This window comes from Triplophysa dalaica, chromosome 11 (genome assembly GCF_015846415.1).
Source record: "Triplophysa dalaica isolate WHDGS20190420 chromosome 11, ASM1584641v1, whole genome shotgun sequence".
NCBI classification, from domain to species: Eukaryota; Metazoa; Chordata; class Actinopteri; order Cypriniformes; family Nemacheilidae; genus Triplophysa; species Triplophysa dalaica.
The window spans coordinates 2,320,489-2,346,260 of record NC_079552.1 but is presented as its reverse complement, the minus strand read 5'-3'; the positions used below and the strand labels follow the sequence as shown (position 1 = coordinate 2,346,260).

The 25,772-nt window shown below is 38.4% G+C and overlaps 1 protein-coding gene across 4 annotated transcripts in view; it reads right to left on the bottom strand.

Annotated features, from left to right (window-relative positions):
- The window catches only part of LOC130431469 (signal-induced proliferation-associated 1-like protein 2), an 82,876-nt gene that overhangs the window by 17,798 nt on the left and 39,306 nt on the right, over window positions 1–25,772 (bottom strand). For 3 of the 4 annotated variants that reach the window (XM_056760510.1, XM_056760512.1, XM_056760513.1), the window contains exons 5-14: window positions 24,905–25,079; window positions 24,565–24,668; window positions 23,071–23,228; window positions 21,832–22,408; window positions 13,944–14,218; window positions 7,764–8,015; window positions 5,631–5,783; window positions 4,428–4,537; window positions 4,204–4,286; window positions 1,426–1,832 (exon numbers count right to left, since the gene is read on the bottom strand). In XM_056760510.1, the coding sequence (XP_056616488.1) occupies window positions 1,426–1,832; window positions 4,204–4,286; window positions 4,428–4,537; window positions 5,631–5,783; window positions 7,764–8,015; window positions 13,944–14,218; window positions 21,832–22,408; window positions 23,071–23,228; window positions 24,565–24,668; window positions 24,905–25,079 (2,294 nt within the window). The remainder of the gene's footprint in view (window positions 1–1,425; window positions 1,833–4,203; window positions 4,287–4,427; window positions 4,538–5,630; window positions 5,784–7,763; window positions 8,016–13,943; window positions 14,219–21,831; window positions 22,409–23,070; window positions 23,229–24,564; window positions 24,669–24,904; window positions 25,080–25,772) is intronic. The other variant, XM_056760511.1, reaches the window with a different exon arrangement.

The window sequence follows — 25,772 nt, the reverse complement described above, 5'->3', positions numbered from 1 at the left end:
TCGGCCAATAAATGGTCATTTTTTTATGTGATCGTGCACCTGAAGAAGTTTAACTTCAGGAAATTATTCAAATTTAATTATTGGCCGATATTATAGACGATAAATTATAATACCTTTCCTCTGGTTAAACTTCTTCAGGTGCACGCTGTTCACAGGTAAAATACAGTACAGGATTGTCTTTCTGTTTTGATCATTCACTTACTGCTATTAGCAAAACATTGTTGATGTACTGTAGGTACAGGATGTAGATATTTATGAGTGTGTAAATTATAGGAACAAAAGCATATTGTTTGAATCAGACTGCTGAAAGAATTTTAAGTCTCAGAAAATGTTATATTAATATTTAAGGACTGTATATCTGCGATTTATCGGTTATGGGGTTCCAATGTTCAAGGTCTGAAAAAATACAGAGCATCTTTTCTGGTATTTTCACCTGCTCCTCCAGTTTTCATTTTCTGCAAATAAATGCAAATAGAAACAACATTTTTAATTAAAATTTGGGAGAAATATTGTTAAAAGCTAACTGAATAAAACAAAAATTATCATTTTACCAGGAAAAATATGTTGAAATGGTCTCCAAAATGTTTTCCGCGGCTGTATAGTTATAACATATAAAATATTGTTTTTCACACATCTTTCTGAAAAATTTACAGTAAATATAGAACAGCAAATGCATTAATTAAATATCATATTGGCCAATATGTATTTACTAAAACCCATATCCGCCAATAAAATCAGTGCATCCAGCAACCACATCAAAGATGTACCTCAAATTCTCAAAACAATGTTCTGACAAGTGTTGACGCAAACATCCGCAGTTCGACTAATTCCTGAAACCGGCCATAATTGACATGTTGTTTTGTTTATGATTTTTCTAAACATCTCTTAGGTAAACAAAATTATCGTTCACTTTGTAGATGGGAAGAAAACCATGTCAACATGTGATTGGTGCACACAAGATAGTACATTTTTGCCCTCACCAAAAAAAAATTGTCCTGTACCTGTTATAAGAAATTGCATGACCTTCCCGTGCATCAAAGACTGGAATATGCCAAATGAACTCAGTAGATGCTTTTCCGTCAACTACAAAATCCTAATTGTGGGCAATGTGTCCAAAGGCGGACCGCCAAAAACGAGGCCATCTTTCCACGCTGCTGCATATGCGAAACATCCAGGCAGACAAAGTATTTGCACAGCTGGATGTGTGTTTGTTTGTCTCTAATTGGAAGAAGATGTGCATATTTATAAACAATAACTAAAGCGGACCAAGTGCACATTCTTTCCTGTTAACATTCCACCCGGTCTGAGTGGAATTTTATCTGACAGGTGAATCAATAGTCGGCAAAAACAAACCGTTTTAGAGCCCTGTGTTTGGACAAAATAAACATCCAGAAATCTCTTTTCTAGCCACAAATCGTCACTCACCTGGAATGAGATGAGACCTCGCTCAGGTCTCCCATGCTCCCCTCCACAGGCGTGTGTCCGGCCGCCAGCGCCGAGGCGTATCCCTGAGGCAGGTACAGCCTGTTGTGTTCCTCCTCCACAGAGTCTTCCTCCGTCAGTTCTGGAGTCCACGGGTGACCCGGATCGGACACCCCACGGGCCTGGAGCATGACGCGGGTCACAGATGCGCTGGCCACCCCTGGGGTCATGCTGCATGGGGCGGTATCAATGCCGCTGTCCGTCGAGGCTCCTTTAATGTAGGTGAGACCCAACATCTCCGGGTCCATCAGGTCCCCGGAGCCGAAGTGCTTCTCGTCGCTGTTACTGCTGGAGGCGTTACTGGACAGTGTGTTACTGCTGGAGTGACTGGAGTTTTTATCGCCGCCCTGCTGGAGGAAAACAACAATCGAATAATAAAAAAAGAATACTTTGGCTTTAACATTATGAAAAACCAAATAGACTTGCATTTCAACAAATGGGTGCGAACATTGCCAACACGGTACATTTGTCTCTCATCGGCTGACTGTCATACTTCATCACGTGACATCACATCAGTTTTAATGCGCACTGCGAGAGCAGAAGAACTAATTACTCGGAGCTAATGAATAATTCGGTGACTGCTAATATATGCAAATGTCTTCTGTATTCATTAACTAGTGTGCAGACAACAAGGCGTAATAAATTAAGAAGCAGAGGCTGATGGGAAGAGACATGTACATCCCCCAGCGGACATAACCTACAGAATTACCCACCGCAACAGACTATAAAATCATTTATATCTAGATAGTAATTGGCATTTACAGTAAGACAGAGGCCCCAAAATAGTGTCCATCGTTGATGTATTGGAAAACCTAAATTTTTCCTCAAATATATTAAAAGGATAGTTAACCTAAAAATGAAAAATCCTTTTTCATTTATTCACCCTCATGTCATTCAAATGAAGATATCTTGATGAACGTCGGGATCCAAACAACATTGGTCCCTATTGACTTCCATTATATAAACGTTTCTCGAAATCTCTTCTTTGTGTTTCAAGAAAGAATCACACACAGGTTTTGAACCACATGAGGGTGAATAAATGATGACGGGTGTGAACTATTTCTTTAATCAACATATGATGTAAAAATGTTGTTTGGATGTTGTGGGGTAAAGAATAAAGCGTTTGAACCAAATACAATCGAGAATCAACTAACAGATAAAATTGCATCTTTTGACTGACTTAAACTTTCAATTTTACAGCTTGCTACACACATGCTGCTTTGAGGGTCTGTTCAGGATGCTGTTTTATAAGTCAGCTGTCTATGTAGTTTAGGAACAGAGTTTTATCACCACAGCTTCACTGCAGGAGTCTGTCGTCTCTCTGGACTCCCGCTGATCTGCATAAATCAGTGTAATTCAGTCTGAACCGGGGCGGCGGTGGTCGGGTGTATCTTGGGAACAGGGCGAGCGTGGTATCGGGCAAATGTAACATTCAAGGTGAGAGAGACGGACAGACCAACATGAGCACGTCGCAGATAACATCGCAGAATAACAGCACCAAGGGCAGCCTGACCTTATCTCCATTCATTCATCAGTCTGACGTACACGCACACTGACAGTATAACCAGCGGCCTGGCCACGGCTCTGTCTGCGTTTGTCATGTCAAGGTTTTTTTTAATGTACATAGTCAACACCCTAAAAATGACTTTCTGAAACTTTCCAAAACGCTCCAGAAGTGAATAAGTTTTATGCATCACTGTTTCTGAAAAGTTTTCAGAACATTCCCCTTGTCTGTCGTCCATTGTTTGGCCAAACAGATTGAGGACAAAGAAACTCGTGCTAAAGAACCGTCTGAGGAAGAACTGTATAGCTGTCTTTTCAAACTAAGCCGGGAAAGTATAAAATCAGGGAAAACATTCTGACATTGTGAAGACATTCAGACATTCCCATGCTATTTTCAGTGTGGGCGTCTCCCTCTATTATAAATCAGTCCGGCATTAATAAACATAAAATTATATACAAAAAAATATCTTCTGCTGGGTGGCCAAGTCACCGATCGAATTATAAAATAAACAACATCATTTCAAACCATAACATACCCTCTCTCTCTCTAACTCCCCTTCTCTCTCTCGCTCTCTCTTTCTCTCTCTCACTCCCTCTCTCTTTCTCTCTCTTTCGCTCTCTCTCTCTATCTCGCTCTGTCGACCTTTAAGGGGTCATTTCATGAAAATCAGACTTTTCCCATGTTTAAGTGCTATAATCCGGTCTCTGGTGAAAGTGAAAATGATAACTTAATAAATGTAATAGTAAATGAACTTGGTTACATTTGTTTTGCTCTCTTTATCATAAACTCATATAATAAACATCACAAATAATGTGAAAATTAACATTTACCATTTTACAAAACAACCCAAGTGTTATGACGAATGCCCGCGACAGTACTACCAGACGCAGGAAATATTATGTCAATGTCCGAAATTGTTAACTCATTTTCATTCATAGCTTCCCCATAAAGTGGACTATCAAGCGTTCGCTATGTAGGGAATAGTGAATGAGTGAGCGAAATTAGTGACGCACATGCAGTGTTTCTCATTTGCTTTGTGTGACCCTTCTTTCTTGTTTTGCTGTTTGAAGCACAGATGCATTTTCTGCTGAAAAGGGGGCGGAGACTAGTAGCTCATTTGCACTTAAAGAGACACACACCAAAACAGCGCGTTCCCATGCTACATGCTTCACCTCATATTCTGCCTCTCCGTATGATGTGAGGGTGTGAGGTCTTACCCGTGTCACTTTGTTAGGCGAATCCTTGCCCCTTTCCTTCAAGGAGTTGAGGATCTTTGTGGACGGGACGTGCCATTTGGCCTCTGTTGAGGAAAACAAGATGAATCCAGCTTAACCTGATTTCAGATGATAGTTGGTTTAAGGGGTTTTCTTGCTTTCGCAATCCAGTCTAGCTGAACTACGAAGTATTTGATCGCTAATGAATGGCTGTGCGTGAACCTCACCTGCAGAGCGTGTTCTCTCCAGAGTGGGCTCCTTTTCCCTCAGCATCTCACCATCTCCCATCATGCCCTGGGCTTCAGCGGAGCGATCATGGAGGATGGGTGAATGACACCTGTGGGGAACACGCCGGTTCAGCATCCCAGTGTTTTTGGGGACTATTCATTTTAATGTATTGACCTAAACTCTGTCTGTGATGTATGTTTGATGTATTGGCTGTCGTGACACATGACTCATATCAACAATTTATGTCTATGCTCATATTTAGGGTGTTTGGAGAGTAATAGAAGGGGAACATTTTAACAGTTTCCTAACCAGGTGAGAGGATCTTTATGTGTGAGTATGTAAGAGCTGAAGCTATTACACAGATATGTTCACTTCCTCCGGCACATGGGAACACTCATGTCAAGGGTACCGCTGTACCGGATCATGTCTGCAGATGTTTAGAGGAGAGCTTTGATTATGAAGAGCGTCAGGTTTTTTAGAACGTCTGACTAATAATGCAAATGTTTCACTGTAGCAAATGTTAGGATGAAGATAACTTCACCGGGAGTCTCCTGTTAGTTATTTCTCATGGGAACTCTCGTAACATTCGAGACCCGCGATCGCGTTCGGTGATCATATATCATTATACATTACATACAACTATAGGCTATACAACTATACACAAAGCCTTCCCAACATATCCAGGAAAAATTAGTAAAATCACAGGCTTCTCTTATCCCGTACGAATGCGCCACATGAAATACAGATCTGGGGAGGTCATTTCTTAAGGTCCCCAGATAATACTAATCCCGTGCGAATAGGGCTTTGAATTCTAATAAATCAAATTACTTTTAAACTAAATAAATTCTTTTTTTTTACTTACTAGGTTATGCATAATATTAATATTAGTATTAGTATTAATTTATATGATAAATAATAATCAATATATATATATATATATATAAAATTAATGAAAAAATATGAATACCCCAAAATCTGAATATAATAATTGAAATGAAAATAACAGTAAAATGCTAAATATACTTATTGAATAAAAGAAAATAATATTAGAAAAATATTCAATGCAAGTATTAAAATGCAAAAATGTATCTTGAATACAGTCGCACTGAATAAAATAATCTGTTAAATGCTTGAATGTTAATGTAATTATTTAATACCAAAAAATATTCTATATGAACAGTATATGTGTGTGTACGTGTTACCCGTCGTATGCCGGCTGCTGGTTCCAGGTGGCACTTCCGCAGGGTCCCGGGTCACTTGATGATGATTGGTTACTGGGTGAGCTGCGGTAGTGTTGAGACGCATCTCCTTTACTGCAGGATGAAATCTGAGGGTTCTCTATATCCTGTACGTTCCTGTAGTGAGTGTGAGAAACAGAGAGAATACACATGGATTCTTATGGCAGCTGTTCACATGTGGAGATCCATTACAGTTCTCATGTAATACGTACATGTTTTAAACTTCCCTGTGGCTCAGTGGTTAAAGCATGGCACTAGTAATGCTAAGGACGTGGATTGCACATAGTCAGAAACAAGTGTATAATAAAATTCAATGAAAGTCACTTAGTATAAAAGCATCTGCCAAATGCCTACATATTTTCTTGAAAAACAATGCCGTCCACATCTTGGATGGAATTGGGGTGTGCAAATTAACAGCAATTTTATTATTATTAACTAATGCATCAAGGAATATCAAAGTAAACAAAAAAAACAATATTCCTTTCTAATTAAATATCATAAAAAGGCACAAATACTGGATGCAAAACCTGTGAGCATGTTTTAATATATGATCTAGGAATCTGGCCCTCAAAGAAAAGCAGCTGAAGACCCCTGCTGGGGTATGTACAATAATAAAACTTGGTAATTTAACTTCTGTTCTTATAAAAAGTATATAAACTTCTTAAAATAGGACAGTGTAAGTTGCATTTCAATCCAACACACAACAGGCACTGCTTTCGATGTGTCTCTAGTCCTGTGATGCGATGAGGATTCTTAGATGTTTGGAGGGGATTTTTGAGTGTTGCTATGCAGTTGCTAAGGAGCTTCGGGTGAGCCCCAATCAATCAAACACCACTAATAAGAGAGAGAGACAAAGAGACTGAAAACAGAGAGACAGATAGAGAGAGAGAGAGAGAGAGAGAGAGAGAGAGTCCTCAGTTTCCTCCACATGGGGTCTCACAAAAGAGGCAGGAAAGGTCATCAGCGCCACGAGGGGCTTCTAAATTAGAACAAATGACCACATTATCATAAACCATAACTGCAAGAAATATCTCCTGCATACCAAACACAAGAGCAGGTGCAGGACTTCATGATGAGTCTGTAAATATACAGCAAACACAATACCCGCAGCGAATAAACAACATAACACTGTCTCATAACTAGACGCCATGTGACATATTATGGGGAAGGAAGCAGTTTGCAATTGTATGTGGCGTAAAAAAAGAAAGAAAGAACAAAACAACAAAGTCAATCAGTAGGACTCGGTATGGAAATCATTCAACGTGAATGAAACCAGACTGTGAGAAATCAATGACGTCTGTCACTTTCTGTGTATGTAGATGTCGATACGGCGGCTAGCTGAAGCTAAATCATTTTATGGAATAATTCACAAAGATCTCATTTCGAAAACGAGTTAAACTCAGTCTTGCTCTCCATACACCCACCCAAATGTAAACTCAGTTAGCACGAGAGATGGCGATATGTAAATGTCAGAAATCAGTCAATACACCCAATAAAAGGTTTATCACACTTTCTCCATCAACCTGGATTTTTTATGCATTTAAACAACCGGAGTTCTGTCCTTGTTTGTGTGTATGGCTCAGAGAATCTGAAAGTACACTGTCTGGTTCATTCACAGCCGCCGCCTCGCATGAGGGGTGCACTCATGTGACACGTCAGAGAAAATGATTTTTGAAATATACAAACAAAGCTGTGAAGAGTTTGGGAAAAATGCCGCCGATAAACAGATGAATGACAGTTGTCTGTTCGCCACGTGAAACCCATTCCTGAAGCACACAAGCTTGTATCCATTGATGTTACAAATTAAATAACAAAACACTCCATTAGCCATCAAACAATCAAAGTATTGAAACCAAATCCCAACACGACTAGTAACTACCCATAAAATATGATGGAAATGCTTTTCAACCACATAATCTGACCGGTTATATATGGAAAAATGCCCTACATGTTAAGACAGATTGTTGAAATCTCCAACAACTGCAAGAACTGAAAAAAACACTCTGAGATCTGACTGCATTTTCTGAGCAATTGAGCAACCTTCAAGAAGCATATTATCTCATAAATTTAATAGCTGAGGTGAATGGTGAGCAATACCTGGGTCCGTCCGGCAGCTTTCTGTCGAATGAGGTGCTGCGCGGGATAGCAGTCTGAGCGTGCTGGAGGAGTTGTTGGCACTGCATGCGGTCGTGACCCTGGGTGGGGGATCCACGGGGCAGGGGCTGGCTGTTAGTGGGCACCCGGTGCCAGGTGGTGTTTCTTTTGAAAGGAGTCTTGTATTCGCAGGGAGTTCCTTCACTGTCCAGTTTATACTCGACCATGGGGATTCTGTATAGTTCTGAGCAGCCCCTGAGACAGAAGGGTATAGTCAAAATGTTTCTGTTTGTAATCTTTATTCAAATATATTTAAGCGTCTTCAATAAGCCAGAGATCATTTTCGATTCCTGACAGATTTAACTGACTTTTTTTAGACAGACAGTCAGCCAAGCAGACAGACAACTGTAGATAGACAGATCCCTTAATATAGACAGACACCTATAGATAGACAAACAACTAAAGATAGACAGAGACTTAAAGATAGAAAGACACCTGTAGATAGACAGACAACTTTATATAGACCGACCCCTTAAGATAGATAGAAAGACACCTAAAGATAGACAGACACCTAAAGATAAAAAGACACCTGTAGATAGACAGACACCCGTAAATAGACAGACACCTATACATAGACAGACACCTATACATAGACAGACACCTAAAGATAGACAAACAACTAAATATAGACAGACACTTAAAGATAGAAAGACACCTGTAGATAGATAGACACCTTTATATAGACAGACCCCTTAAGATAGATAGAAAGACATCTAAAGATAAAAAGACACCTGTAGATAGACAGACACCCTTAAGATAAACAGAAACCTATACATAGACAGACACCTAAAGATAGACAGACACCTAAAGATAGACAAACAACTAAAGATAGAAAGACACCTGTAGATAGATAGACACCTTTATATAGACAGACCCCTTAAGATAGATAGAAAGACATCTAAAGATAAAAAGACACCTGTAGATAGACAGACACCCGTAGATAGACAGACACCTATACATAGACAGACACCTAAAGATAGACAGACACCTAAAGATAGACAAACACCTATACATAGAAAGACACCTGTAGATAGATAGACACCTTTATATAGACAGACCCCTTAAGATAGATAGAAAGACAACTAAAGATAAAAAGACACCTGTAGATAGACAGACACCCTTAAGATAAACAGACACCTAAAGATAAACAGACACCTATAGATAGACAGACCCCTTAAGATAGATAGACAGGCAGACACTTGTAGATAGACAGACACCTGTCGATAGACAGACACCGGTAGATAGACAGACAACTATAGATAGATATACAGACACCTTAAGACAGACAGACATTAGTAGATAGACATACATCCATAGCTAGACAGACACCTATAGATAGACAAACACATATAGACAGAAAGATAGACAGAAATATAAGAATATAAACGTGTACGAAAACACAAATCTAGAGTGCTGAAGAAGAGAAGAAACACAAAGGGGAAGGAGGGTGAGGAGAGATTTGAAACAGAATAGCCCGGGGGACCAACATTGCACCCTGCTTCAGAAACCCCCAAAATCTACAACTCTGGAGCGGTTGTATCTGGGGGGTCACAGTCTCTTTTTATCTTCTTCGATTTGCATAACATGCCCACAGGCCACTCTTATCAATTAGATGCAAAAGACAAGCCCCTAACATCAGAGAAGATAATCTCCTCCTACATGAACTGCAATGTGTTTTAAATTGAGCCACATTCATGCAATTCTCCCCACTGCCCTCTGGATACCACTGACCTCGCTGTTCTCCAGAGGCTACAACGCTAGACGCTACACTATGATTTCTGCCAGAATCTCTTGCCACGAGCAGTGCAGCGCCAATATGCCGTGCACAACATTTTTAAAACATATTTTTCATTTTTTGAGGGGGGAGACATGCAGATATACAGCCTCGGAAAAAAAATTAGAGACCTACATTTATTCAGCATTTCTAGATGTATTGTGGCCATTTTAGTCCAGTGTCTGTTTGAACAAAATCAAACCTCATGAATGAAATAAAGTCATCCAACAGAAATGTAAAAGACTGACAGCATGACAAGAAACATGAATAAAGACACGAAATAAATCATTTTTGAATTTCCCTAAATACATGAACTTGTGCTGAGGTCTGAAAAAATTCAGATCATCTTTTCTGTTATTTTCACCTGCTTCTCCAGTTTTCATTTTCTGCAAAATAAATGCAAATAGAAACAATATTTTTATTTGAAATTTGGGAGCAATATTTTTAGTAGTTCAGAGAGTAAAACAAAAATATTACCTAAACACTATAAGTAGTAAATTTAGAGAAACTGAAATAATTTTGAAATGGTCTCTCAATTTTTGTTCCGCGGCTGTATATACTTCATAGGTAGTGTCAGCATTGACTGTACTCACACTTATCAAAAGTTTTGTTCCAAACACTTCTGGAATATAAACATAACCATTCCAAAAACAAATCATGGTTTTAATACAGTAACCATAGTTAACCATAGATTAAATAAGGTAAATTTACCACTGTCTCACTATACTAACCACAATTTAACCATATTTATAGTAAAACCGTAGTAACCACATATTAACTATTCTCTTCTGTGATGGGGTAACAGATGCTGAGTTTAAGGTGGATGTGAAGATATCGTCGCTCAGCGGAGAGGAACCTGAAATTTCCACTTGAGCATCTCTTCAAGCCGAGAACAGTCAGAGAAAGAGTCCTTCCAACTGTGTCTACAGGACTGACACTAAAGATCCCTCACATCCACCGAGGCATTTTGGTTGGAAGGTTAAAAAAAGTATTTAATGGAGGAATTTTAAGCAGCTTGTGCTCTCTGGGGGTCCTTCAAGATTAGTTTAAGTCTCATTTCCATCACTACCCCTTTTAAATCCAATTTTCACAGAATTGTTCAGTCAAACATGACCATAATTCTGAGTTTTTCCACATGTCTTTAAGACTCATGATGTGTTTTCTTATCAACGGTCTCATTAACTATTAGGGCTGTTTGTACATTTCATCTAAAGAGGGATGAAGTGTCAGAACACCATCTATCCATCTATCTACTTCTACACTGCCAGCGCATTACACTTCTTTCTTGGCACTTTCACAAGCGCCATGAGCTCTTTTCCTGAGCGTTTCATTTAAAACAGCACAAATAGAAATCACAAAATGAGGATTTTACAAGATAGGTCATACAGAGTTATATTCGGATATCATATGATGACGATTCTCTAAATTTCATTATACGCTTACAACAACATGCCAGTCAGCTGGATCTGAAAAAGTGAAGATTAATGACCAGAAATGAAACACACAAAAACACAAATGTAATGTAAATGCATTGAATCTGATGGGCCTCTTTGTAAAACCTTTGAAACTTAAGATGCTTCTAACAGTGTCGGTGACTCATGTGTTTAAAAAGCAAATCAAAACAAGTGCTTACACAAACGCAATATAATGAGAACCAGTTGTGTAGCAACCTTTCCAGTTTGTGCATACAGTAGAAGAATGTGCTTATAGAAATCAATGAATCTAAGCTGGTAAAAAGTAAAATGTAAAGTAAAATGTAAAAGTAAAAATGTTTTACCGTCCTAAAAGACATTTAATTCAAAACTAAGTGTACTTTTAAAATGATGCTAAAAATGTAAGGTAGGTATTTTCCACAGTATTGACTGGAGAATGAAGATGGAAAATTAGAAAGGAGCAGATAAAACAAAGGGCCCATTTTGATTTAATGATGTCTTTAGTTAACACATTAAAACTGCTTCTGCATTGACTAGCGTCTTAATATGGTTCACATCTTGAGTAGCAAAAAGCAGAAAAAAATGTCCCGAAAAAATACTGATGTGTAATGGAGTGTTACAAAAGCTAATGGCATTTCTAAAGACGTGTAAGTGTGCGTTTCCCTCAAGCACCATTTCCACAAGTCATTAACGTCAGTGTATATGTTCAGCAGGGTTAACATGACTTTCTGTTGGTTTCATCTTTTTAATCACGGGAGAAACACATTTAAACGACCCAGAATCATCATTTTCAGTATGTGTGACTAAAACAAACCAAACAACATTCACATTGCCGTTTTAATACACACCTGATCCCAAAAGTCCGCAGGGCAAATCACGAAAGTAATTTCTAACATTACGTCTTGTGATCCAAGAAAGTCTTTAAACACTATTTTCCACGGCTGGATGCCAAGATCGGCACAATGCACACCTCTGACAATATTGAAGTTTTAATGGAAAACAGAATCATGAGCTATGAGATATTACAGACCTTACAAAATGCAACGATGAGAAGTAATAACCAACATTATATATATATATATATCTTGATATATACCATATGGATTATCATCCCACTTCTCATTTTAGAAATATATAAATTAACACTCATCCATAAAAAATGTCATTTTAAGACCCTATAGAAGCTTTGCACAGAATCCAGTCTGGTCTTGTTAAATATGGGTCTAATATGAGCCTAACCCAGGAAATCTATTTATTTACACAAGTGCTGCAGGATACGACCGTAACCCTGTATGGTCCAAGATCCTTTTCCATCATCTTTATTGGAAGCCTTTAAACATGCCGCACATACATCAAACTAATGATGGAAACAGAGAAACATTTCAAATGAGTCTACACTGCAAACTCATTTATAGGCTGGAAATGTCAACAACGGGTAAATATTTGGCATCGCACAGATTTGACATCCTTCAGAGATCATGTGTAGCACCGCATGACTCAACTCTACACTTGGAACTTGAGGACAGTGGTGTATATGAGAACATGTCTGATTCTGAACATGCGTTTAATACTGTGGATAACAGTATTTTTAATCCGGGTTAATGCTTTGACTGTTTCTTCAGACATATAATGTTTAATTAGCATATTTATTTTTCTGATAAACTCCTCTTTCCACTTTCAAGTCAAAAATAGATAGATAAAAAACATTTCCGCTTTAATTTCTTTTGGGTAATACAAAAAGTACAAACCATTACAGAAAAAAACATACATTTGACACGTGAAACATTTTCATGTGACTTCCATGGGATGGGATGAAAATCATGTGTTCGTTCTTTGAGAAAAACAAAAGAGAAAACATCTACAGTAAAAGGACCCATACGAAAATTAACTATTGGTTTTACTATAGTAAAAGTGACGAGCTTATAATGACAAAGATTTGACACCTTTAAAAATTAAAAGAAACGTTTTTTTTTAATGTAAAAAATTGAAATAATATTCATATACTAATAGCCCTTATAAACACTTTAGGTTTGTAACATATAGCCACAGATTTAGAGATCATTTAAAAATCAGTTTTTCTGATTTAAAAACAATTTCTACTTCTAGGTATGCGTTTAGGTAAAATGATCCTTTTTGTTTCATTCTGTGAACAATACTAGCAATATTTCTACCAAATTTCAAACAAAAATATTGTTTCTATTTGCATTTATTTGCAGAAAATGACAACTTGAGAAACCTCAAATACAACATAGAAAACAAGTTCATATTCACTTTTAAACAATACAACAGTAATATTTGTATATTATTTAGGAAAAGTTCTAAAGTATTTTTTATATAATAACCTGGATTATCTCACAGTTTTCACGTGTCTTGTCATGTTGTCAGTCTTTCACATTGCTGTTGGATGACTTTGAGTCAACTCCTGAGGTTTGATTTTGTTAAAATTCAAAAGACACTGGACTGGAATAGCCACAATACATCTAGAATTCTTTTTGCGGCTATATAGACGTCTCAAATCCAGCTGATTGATGGCATGTGATTGTGTCCTGTTGTAACTGATCAGACAGGTAACTGAAGCATTAAAGCACAATCTGGTGTAGCATGACTCATCTGACAGCGCAGGGATGTGTTTCATCAATAATCGAGCACCCTGTGTGCAGGGCTAGCGTTAGGAGGAAAGGCCTGGGCATCCACGTCTGAGCCCAGCTGGCCATCTCTCTCAGCCACATCACAACACAAACGACCGTCTACTAGTATCCTCTCACGGTGTGATATCTCTGCTCCAACATCATTCTGTTACTACTGATACATCGTATTTACTCTAAACAGCTTCCTGGTGTAAACCGTGGATAATAATGTGTGCATGTGTTCATGAATTCACATAAATGAGAAGAGAAATAAGAAGAGTGCCGATACCTTCTGGGGGCTCCGTCCTGGTACGGTTGAATAATGACGACCTTGACGGAGACCGATGTTCTCAGGAGGTCGATCATCTGCTCGTGGGTCAGAGTCGCCACCGCCACTTTGCAGATCTCCACCAGCCGGCTGCCCTGTCGCAACCCAGCCTTCCATGCGTAACCGAAGGGTTCAACATCGGCTATGATTCCTTCAAAGTTGACGTGGAATCCGAGCTGGCCCAGACCGTTCCGGCGCAGGGTCATTTCTGTGGTCTCACATCCCCGCGACACCATCTGCATCAACACACAAAGAGAGAGACAACGTGAGCAAAGATAATCGTGCGACTTTGTTGTCTTCAAAACTTCTACACATTTCACAGTGTGCTAAGAATATGCAAACGTGCTTCGTTTTATATTTTGTGAAAATGAAAAGAGCTTCGATGGTGTGGTGAAGGTTCAATGCATCTTCAGTGGGAATGTGAAATGAGACCCAGAGGTAAAAGGTCGACTCATTCTCCAGTCCTGTGTTCAACAATGACAAGAGGTTCTTTAAAAAGGTTTTACTTTACAAGGCAATGAAGGCTCATAACAACTCTTAGACCTGCCGGAAGAGGCAAGCAGATATGTGTACGCACATAACATACCAAAAATGTCAACTTAAAGATTTAGGGCAAAATTGTGGTTTTAGTGACAGCACCCCAATGAAACCACATCCCCAGGAGACATGTAAATCAAAACGGATTTCTCTAAATCTAAAGAGCCTTTTATGTGGGAATAAAGACAAGAGCACATGGGGAAATGAGTCACCGGAAAAGACAGAACAGTTAGTCTATGCAATTACTTTCCAATAAAAGCTTCTGTGTGACACACCTCTGTAAATGTTTTTTTCATGCTGTGCTAAAAGCAGAATACACTTTTGGATTCATTTAGCTATGTATCAGAATATCAGAGACGTGAGGACCCTAGAAACTGCATAGCAATGCACTAAAAACCAATGGCTTGCTTATTAATAAATAAAATCAATTTATTCATTAATAAAATATCACTACAGTACATAAGCGTAATATTTCACTTCCCACGAAAGCAAAACACAATCGAATTCATTTGACAAGACGTCACAAACTTCAGATCAAATCTGTTCTTATCAATAAACTATGAAAAACCAGAGCAGGTAATACTACAATGGAGAATCGATGAGAAAAGCTGCCGTTATCACCGTGCACACACATCAAGGCGGTCACATAAGTGACAGCGATTACAGACCTCAGATAAGAGTCTGATCCGTCTTTAAAGCTTAACTGTAATGAGCTCAGCAAGTGAGAATCTGATTCTACTGTTTGTGTATGTTTGTTATCAACAGCGGTTAAAGTCATTTTGTGTTGTTATAACGAAATACTTCGTTTGAGTCAAGCATTTGATTGATTTCACAAATGCAAAACCATAAATATACAACATCATTTAAAAATTGAGGATTCTTTCTTTGTAGTTTCCCACTTTTAAGAATAACCGTAAACTCATCAAAGCTCCAGAATGACACAATGTGAATTAAATTTGCGTCAAAAAAATCAAAACTGTTACATTTTACCATCTTCAGTGTAGTCATCCTTTCCTGAATCTACAATTAAACAAGAACAACCCACATCAAACGCAATAACTCTAATTAAACCGCCAAGTGATCTGCGTATGGAAATAGTTGAGAGTGAATCCTCATGGTGAAGCTGAACACTCCACAGTATTTCCCACATAGTGTCATTCTCTCTGTTAAAGTGCTTTAAAGAGGCCAATCTGTTCCGGCCGTCTGCTGGACTGGTTCACATTACATCACAGGCTTTTAAAATCACCTCTGAAACTCAACACCAAAGCAGCCCAGCGTAGCACAACAGACCCAACCTCGCCGAGGAGCTGCTTAAATACATGATGTAAAATGTGTTGTCCGTTTGGCCGAGATTTCGTCTCTCACGTCTGGTTTTAGCTTACACGACGTCATTAACACCACTATACAAAAATTAGACTACTTTAGACTAAATTAAGTATTTTTGATCTCTGTTAAACTTTATGCTCACAACCAACTATAGTGGAGACGGTAAGATCATGTGACGAGATGGGTCTGTCGATTACTCTGATGTGTGTTAATGTGGATTGTAAATGGTACTATGGTAACCAGCAGCGGAAAACACATACCAGAGACGAAATTATAGATATACAGACGTTGCATTAAATGCTTGGCCAATTGTAGTTATATGTCAATGATGCCACCATACAATGGGGTATATGCACACGGTGACGTCCATCCGCTCAGATCTCTGCCAGCTCTGTTAAATCCGGCTTCAGGATGCACATAGGATTACGATCAACAACATTAGTCTAATTATTCAAACACTTCGCCATACGTCAACAACCAAAAAGGAGAAGCACTTCAGACTATCCATTTCCAGGTACATCAACAGATATGATGAAAAAAGCAAAGTGAACGTTTGCACTTACTAGAGGCAAGAGACACTTAACAATGCTCACCAGCAGTGCTGTCGGTTCGCCGAAATTTGAACGTTTCTTACTAAACACTTTGTTATCACTTGCTGAATAATCCCCTTAGTGCTATGAGAGCGGAAGTGACTTTTAACGGAATTACGTCATCGTCCTGGACGGGAGCATATACTCCATTGAGTCAAGACTATGCGTCTTAGACACCGACGTGAATGGGGAGTTGATAAAAACACAATCACAAAAATATTTACATTTCTTAACCATTTTCAACGGTTTACGATCTAATAGTACAAAATTCCATCTCCAGTTTCTTTTAATATCAGTAGTTAGTCATAGGAAACTGTGAACACTCAAACGTCAAGCAGTGATTTGGCCTATATTTCTTAGTTAAAGTGATATTTCACCCAAAAATGAAAATTCTGTCATCATTTTCTCACCCTCAGATAGTTCCAAACCTGCATAGATGTGTTCTTTGTGACATTCTTCCAAATTTCTTCCTGCGTGTTCAGCAAAACAAAGAAAAGTATATAGGTTTGTAACAATCTAAGGGGATTCCAGGATGACAGAAATACAATTTTTGGGTGAGGTATTTATACAATATACAATAAAATATCTATATAAATTAAAACATAAATAAATAAAACTACTCAACAGTTCTTGATTCTTTGCAGAGGTCTAGCGGAAGTTAAGTTTGGACCACATGACGTTGTGTATAATAATGTTTAGGTTGTTGCCACTGAAACAATTTATAGCGCAGTTTTGACCTCCCCAATATGGAGGTAATGTTGGCATTCGATTCAGTTGCCAATGTGGCGTGTATGTGTGTCTACCGTATGGACAAAATGGCAGAAAACGACCCAATTTACACCAAAAATTAATTAAGCCATAAAACGCTGTTTGATCAACTTATGTATTAGGAAATGATGTGTGATTTGAAACTTCTGTTTTGAATCCTTTATGTTTGGTTCGCAGGGAGAAGTTCAGGGTTTGGATGGTGTACAGTGACGCCAGTGTCGGTCCAGATGGCCCACAGATCAGATCTGTGCCTTTGACAGATTCTGGGCCAAGCATCAGGCTGGGTCTCATCCACAATAGATTACCACAGGTGCAGTACGAAAGCTTGGAAGTTCAGAATATCATTTATTTAGAAATTGCACTCACTATATCACTATAAAAATAATAATAATAATAATAAAAACGCACCAGCATCAAGAAATAGACTTTCCAAAAATAAAAAAGATTCATTCACTATCGTGTCGTTCAAAACCTCTTCTTTCTCCTCAGCGGAAGACTTTTTTGTGTCCATTCAATGAAAGTCAATGTGGGTCGCTGTATCAATGTTCTTCAAAATATCTTCTTTTGTTTTTTCTTCCGAAGAAAGAAAATCATACAAGTATGGAATGACATGAGCGTGAATAAACGAACGATGAAAGTTATCCCATATTGGCACAAAATCCCTTACGGCACCTATTCTCCAAACTAAAACATATTCAAGACATGAGAAAAGCAGGCATCAGGATCAGAATACGCAGAGCTGAACCCGAATCTCGTCCTTGATACTCGCTGGCTCATTAAGTATGCTAATGTATCCAGTCCTGCAGGAGAAGAGCTGGATGCTGTACAGGTACAGCGTGTCATCCAATCGCTCAGATCTCAAAAACACACACACAGAGTCACAGCGCCGGGAGCCCCTGAGGTGAGACCGTTTGGCGTGTCTGTCGCAGTTCATGATGCATGCCGAGCGGAGAGTTGCTGGCAGACTCTGCGTGAGCCGTGACCTGCCGAGCTTTGACTTTGGAGGTGCCGAGCGCACAGAGGGGTTCCAGTTTAAAACCACACAGACGGAGGGGATGTTAGTGAGAAATGTTTCATTCATTGAGGCTCACTATAATGTTTACAAAGCAGCACGGTTTCTGTTTTTACTACCAACGCAAGCCACCATAGAGACCAATGACAGTCTTGCATCATTATAAGTTCAATAAATAGTCACACTAAAATGAATATTCACTCTTAATTTACCCAACCCCCTCCAATACCAGATGTAAGATGACTTATTATATTTAGCCGAACACAAGTTTTATGAAAATATTGATCACTTACATAAATCCAAAGATTACAGATCCAAAAAATGTGATGTCATTTTATCATCAAGTTAATGAAAAATTCCTAAAAAATTGAAACAGCATCCTCACATGAACTCAGTCACATTGTGTCACCATCCAAAGAATATCTCATCTCCATCATCAGATCAACTGAGCAGTCAGATAGGTGACACACAAGGTTAGTTTTGTGATGAATTAGAGAGGCTATCGAATGAGAAACATCTGTTCAGAGAGCATCGTGCTTGACCCGGGTCTGGGTACAAAAGATGCCTTTAGGAAATGAGGCCAAACACCGGAGTGACGCTAATCCCACTTGCACCTCGAGCATGACGGTTTTCCCCGGAGAGCTTTCTGTCCCCGGAGCAACCAGGTAACCCCGCTGAGCTCATCAGTCACAGAGCGCTTCACATTACGGCTTTCTCCACCTTTCTTTCTAGTGGCTGTCAATAATAAAAACGCCTCATGGTGAATGAACCTCTTCTGAAATCCATTGAGCTGTCTACCTACGCATTTTAAAGCTTTACAGAGTTCCACAAATGCCTTCTTTTTCTGTAGACGCAGCTGACATGCACACAATTAAAGGGTTAGTCCCCCAAAAATGAAAATATTATTATTTAGTCAACCTCATGTCTCTTAAGGCCCCAATTTATTGGTTTGCTGGAACCAAAACAGGTGGTTTACAGGGAATGTATGGTGCCTGTGGCTTCCCAAGCTTCAAAATGAACACTTCACTCATGTTGGCGATATGTCTGTTGTTGAAAAAATGGGTTATATTTAGTTTACAAATTTTAAAGATAAGTATACAACACGAGTCAAATGGAGCTTTGGCATCTTTTTGAAGCTTGGAGAAGCGGTTCCGATGCACTCCAGCTGTTATCACAAAACCACACCTTTTACAAAAATCTGCATTTTGATTCAGAAGAATGAAGAACGCCATCAGGGGTTTAAAAGACATAGTGAGCAAATGATGAAAAACATCGGTCAGAATGAAGTTATACAAAAAAATGGGATTGATTGTGAACGTCCTCTTCAGGTGGTGGATTGACTTTTTATTTGAGTCTCACAGCTGAAAAAAAAAAAAAAAGCAACAAACAGGCTTTTGTAGAAGATGCCTTAAAACTTCACTCCATAATGAAATTAGAATGAAATGCCATGCTGTACACAAATTATTGTAATACCCAAAAGGGTATAATTTTGGGTAACCCCCACGACCACATCCAAACCACCATTCCCAAACCAGCAGAACAAGAGCTTCTCTGTCATAAAGCTGGCGTACAGGAGAACTAAACTGGCAAAAGTATTTTGCATTACACATTTAAAGAGCATGTAGTGTGAAGATTAGGGATGGGTATCGTTAAGGTTTTAACGGTACTACTACTTTTATCGGTACCACTTATCGGTCCGGTACTTTAACGGTACTCTTATCGGTACTTTTTGTTGCGTTTTTTTTATGAAAGACGAAACTAAAGCTGGAGTTTTTTTTCACTATTTAAAACATTCGTATTCTTTACATTCGTTGACCTAACATATCTTAATGCAGGTAAAAGATGAATGATACCCGCCTATTATTCATAGAGAATTTAGATAAAATGCATGTGGTCCTAAATTTGTTTATGTTTTTTGTTGTTTTTGTTTAAGAATAATAATAAAGAAATGGTTTTCCAATTATGTGTTGTGGCTGGAGATCTTCTCTTTTGTGATGATGTGTGTAGTGCAGCACATATTTCCTTCATTTGTGTGTTTGTGCATTTAATACTTATGATAAATAGGGACATAATATGTATAAACACACAAACACACACACATGCTGCTCAGTGTGAAGGGGCTTTGGAATTCTCTTTTGTTTGGACCAGATGCTGGGGTGGCTTGGTTCACTGTAACTGCAGCTTTACATTCACATAAATTACAATGTAGTTAACTCTGTTTGGGCTTAAACGTTATACAGGTTTGGAACCTCTTGCAATTTACATGAACACAAAAAAGTTTATGTATTTCATCGCTACAAATTTTTTTTTAGGTAAGCTCTGCTTTATAATTTCTTAAGCATAATTTATTATTATTCATCCATTTTAAATTCAGTACTGTGAAAGCGGTTTTTAAGTTTAAGATTTATTTAGGCTACTGCAGAAAAAAAAACTCTAAAGATTTATATGTAGGCTATTTTTTATGTGATGTGTGTTTATACAATTATTACATAATAATTTAAAGAAACCTTATGCAATGTTTAAATTCTGTCTGTGTTATTTAGAAAGACTGCTGGGCTAGCATACGCACCTGAGGACGTGGATGACGAACTATTAGTTTGCAGGCAGTCGAAAACTTTGCATCTCTCTGTCTGCACATAATGCACTTTAGAGATATGTTTAGACAGATTACTTGTGTTACCACTCTTACAAGCAAAAGTCTTGTTGCACTTATTGCAACGAGCATTATCTGTGTCTACTCGCTTGAAATATAGCCAGACTTTAGAACGTTTGTTTCTCTCCGCCATCGTCACTATTATATGCGCGAGCTTTCGTGTTGTGTGCGCGCGAGCTCCGTGTAGTGTGGAACAGACGTACATTTTACGTGCGGTGCGAGATTGCGAATAACGAAAATGCAGGTAAATGTCTTAAATATTATCTCAAATTAGAAATGGCTGGTCAGTTAAAATGCTATGTAACGTTTATTTAGCAATAATAAATAGGAAATGTTTTTCTTAATTTCGCAAGTACCGATAGCAGGACCGTTAACGTCAGGGCTTATCGATACTTCGGTCTTTCACAATTTAGCCCCGAGACCGATAAAGTACCGAGTTTCGGTACCCATCCCTAGTGAAGATGCTATGCTTTGGGACACAGTCTAAGAGTCTAGACAGTGTTTTAAAGCCAATTTCTTATAGACCCAAGTGAGTCTTACTGGCGTGGGCATCCACAAGATCCATGAACATCAGGACTACAGCCAAGTCTAATATTATGCCAGCACTGGCCAAATCTTGAGAACTGATACTACTTAATCCTCTAGAGAAATCTTGTAAGAAGATTATGAGATTTACAGTGAGCCAGCAAGAACACACAGATTTTATTGAAGCGATCTTGAAGAGTCCTTACAGGTAGCAGATGGATGAACAGTATATGTACAGAAAGATGATGAACATGTTTAATTACAGATCCTTTTAATTAAAATGAAAACATCTCTCAAACTAAGCCAACCAATCCCTGAAGGTTAGTCATGTACTGAATAATTACATTGTTACCCAAGAAAACACAACTAAAACTGGAGGCCAACTTTTGCTCTCAACTCATGGAGGAAAATAAAAGCATTTGGATTTTAATGACTTACCTCAAGTCTTTGTACGATCTCTCGAATGTCTTCTCCGCAGTTGTCGTGCGCAGTGAACATCACACATTCCCCACGTTCATAAAAGATCTTGATGCTCATGACGCCAGAAGACCAACCAATGACATCCCGACACGAACAGTTAAAAATCACATTCTTGGACTCTTCCTCAATGAGCACGATGAACTCATTAGAAATACCCAACAGGCACTCCGCATCCGCTGACTGTCCGAAATCCCGTGCCACCACACTCCAGGTAATGGCACCCACGCTGTAGAGATGGGCGTCCTTCCGCGGTTTAACTCTCTCTTTCTTCTTAGCACCCAGCGTGATGAAGCTGAATTTCACAGCGGAGTCCACCGTCGTCGTGCTTGCAAAGTTTTCCGCGAGGTCTTTGAGATACTCCTGACGTGTACGGGTCGCCATGGCGCGAAACTTTTCGGATTTATGAGCTGCGTTTTCTGCGTTTATCACTTTGGCCAGAAGGAAGTCCCTGAAGACGGCGGACTTGGGAAAGGTCACGCCTTTAGGAATGGGAGGTCCGAATGGAGGCACGTCTTTGGATCTGGAAACTGCCACACTGGAAAGACCAAGGAGAAAGATGTTTGAGAAAATTATGGCATGGATAACGGAAAGTAAAGTAACCAAATTGTGCTTTAAAGACCAAATAAAAGGTTTTATGAACATTCTGCCATAATTTACATAAACGTTTTCTCATTTAAATTTCTTTCAGTAAACACCAGATTTCTCATACAAAGGTTTTTTGTCCCTATCAGAGTTTGACAGACATAATGAGCACTACAGTTCTTTACCTTATCTACTCCTTAAAGTATTATACATGAAACAACACATTGCCGTGTAAATGATGACACAATTTTCTTTTTTGGTGAACTAAACCTTTAATTAAAATAATTAAAAGCCCCTTAAAAACTTTTGGCACCCCTTTTAACCAGAAGATGAAACGTGACTTTTAAACTATCCCAAAATGACAAAGTGAAAGATGAATACAACGATTCTTTCCTTTTAGCTTCTTCGGGATCTAATAAAGGTACTTAAATTTCACAGATATTTTCTTTTTCAAAGGTAAAAGACATCAAAGATAAATGAAACCACTTTAAGTGCCACATCATTTCTCAAACTGAAGAGTGTATCTCTGAGTAGGTTTCGTAATTTACTTCAAATCTCATTCTCTTCCTAGAAACAATGCTTTGATTCATGAGAATAATGCTTGGCTGTACTTGCCTGTAGCAGACGTTCTCTGTGCAGGGATTGTGAACTTTAACAATGACGAAGACGTGTTGGAAATGGGAGCGAATGTTTTTTGGAGTGAAGGGCAGAGCACCCGGCTCCTGAAACACGATGGTCACAATGTCATTTCCGATGTGTCTTTTTCTGAGCAACTGGTGAGAGAAAGAAGAAAGTGGGAACAAAAATGAGATCCACATTTTAATACACTTTCATTACCTTTGGGTGAAAAGAGGAATAAAAAGCTTCATAGTTTGATACGCAGCATGATGGTGAATAAATGACAGAATTTGTATTTTTTTGGTGAAACATCCCTTAAATAGATTTTTAGCAGATATTGAGACAGATATTTGATAACAGTCTTCACATTTCAATATCTCTGAACCTGCTGGGTAGTATCATATTAATCTTGTGTCTGTCCGTGCGGCCAGTGAACAAACAGGATTAAGGTTGAGACGGGGTGGATAAGAAGATGAATCTTCTAAAATCGTACGGTCAGAGATTTATAGGCTGAACAATTCAAATTAAGACGGAGATCAAAATATTTTTATCTTGCCAATCAAATTCAGCCACATTATATTTAAACATAAAATAAATGCCTCAAAAAATCTAAATATAGCAAAACAATAAGGACAACAAGAGGCAAAAGCACTGATAACATTTACAGTCACGTGCTGCGTCCCAATTCTCCCACTTTGCCCTTAAAGTATGAACTGCTTTTGATTTTGGAAAAGTATATACGTACATTTTGGTGCGCAGCAAAATCTGTCATGTGATCATTAACTGTCATGAACATCGAAATCTTTCTTGCATTTCAGTACTTATTCATTCATTATTTTGTATGTAATGTTTACTGTATACGTACATTTATTACTTTAGCGTAGCATCTTTTATTTAATTGTATTAATGCAGTGTAGCGTCACTAGACGACGCCCTCTCACAGTGCGTTTTCAGTTATTTTAGCCGTTAAGTGTCCATGGATTCACAATACGAATTTGCCGGAAACAGTAGACCATCCGGGTACTTTGAGAATATTAATTTCACCATACTATGATTTGGGACATACTAGTTCTATATTTCGAATACTATTTAGGATGGCAATTGGGATGCAGCTATGGTCTGTATTGCAAAACAAAAACAAACCGGTTGGCCATGTGATCTTGTATCATACCCTTATAGGTTTCTTTGGATGTAAAGAACGACGGACTGTAAAATATTCTGCTTGTATACTTTGTAACAAATAAATGGATTTTAAATCATCTACTGACACGAAAGACTGTTGCTATGACAACAAAACCTCCAAACCCGGCGGCTTTTAAAGACACAAAGGTCGATATAGACAAAAATGCCTGTGAGAATTACTGAACGACTTATGAAAAACATTAAACATAATTTGAACACCCGTTTGACCTGCTTTTCATAAGGAATGAATTCGATTATAAAAGAGTCATTTCAGAAATGGAGGGAGCATCAGAAAGTAATAATACAGACCTGTTGCCTGTTATTGGGTGTGTAGGGGAGGAGCGATGAAACGTGGAACATCAGCTCATAGTCTTTGTAGGTTGTGTAAAGTGAGTGGCTACCAGTGGAGTCCGCTGAAGAGAGAACATGTGAAGATTTGTCAACAATAAGACAGTAAAGTAGTCGTTCAGGATATCTTCAAACTAAGACATTAATGTGCTTTGTGAGTCTGTCTTTGTAGAAATATTCAGATAAAATGATTTTAACGATGTAAATTTCCAGTGGTAACCAGGATGTGACAAAAAGTGAAATCGTGCAAATCTTTTAAAGCAAGACGATGTGAGTGTAGTATGTGTTCATTAGCACATACTCTTGTTGTCCAGCTGTGCTCTGTACTTGGTGAATCCTTTCAGCCGAACTCTCTGACCGAGCAGATCCAGGAACTCATCCAGCGCAGGCCCGGCATTCTCATTATTATACATCTCTTCTTCTGTGCTCTGACCCGCTTTACAGTACAAGATGCCCACTTTGTGCTGGAAACTGAGCTGCAAAAGAATCATAAACATCGCAGATTACATACAGCAACTGAACATCAATCCAATCATTTAACTCGAACGAAATGCAAAAACAATACGGAACATAAAAATGGGACATCTGCAAGAACTGTATTAGGATTGTTCCAGGTTAAATACAACATCAGAAAAATCCATTACACATCCCTGCTGACAAAAAACAATAGAAACCCAACAGAAACCATCACTGAAATGCAAAGTTTTCGATAACAATACCATTACGAATCATTTCGTTGAACTATCACAAAATTCCTTTTTGTAGTGTGTTTTTGCATTATTTCAATAGGACCAACAGAATCCATCACATACCAGTAGACACCATTATAATTTCCTTTAATAATAATAATGAAAATTGAAAGATTATGTCTGACTTTTTATGAGTTTATGTTTCAAATTAACCACAGTTCAGATATATAATAAATAATATATATATCTTAAATAATTCTAATAACATGGTTTAATGGTCTGGTTTAGTTAAGTCTTCCAGTCTGATACTCAAAAGCCCTCTAAAACCATTCAAAAAGGCCAGCTTAACCAGCTTGGTGGCCAGTTAAACCAGTAAAGCATTTTACACCGATAAAAACTCTTCTTTCTTCATTTGAAAACAATCACAAAAGATAACCACGTCAGTCGCAGTCCAACACTGAGCTGGCAGTAAACACAGAC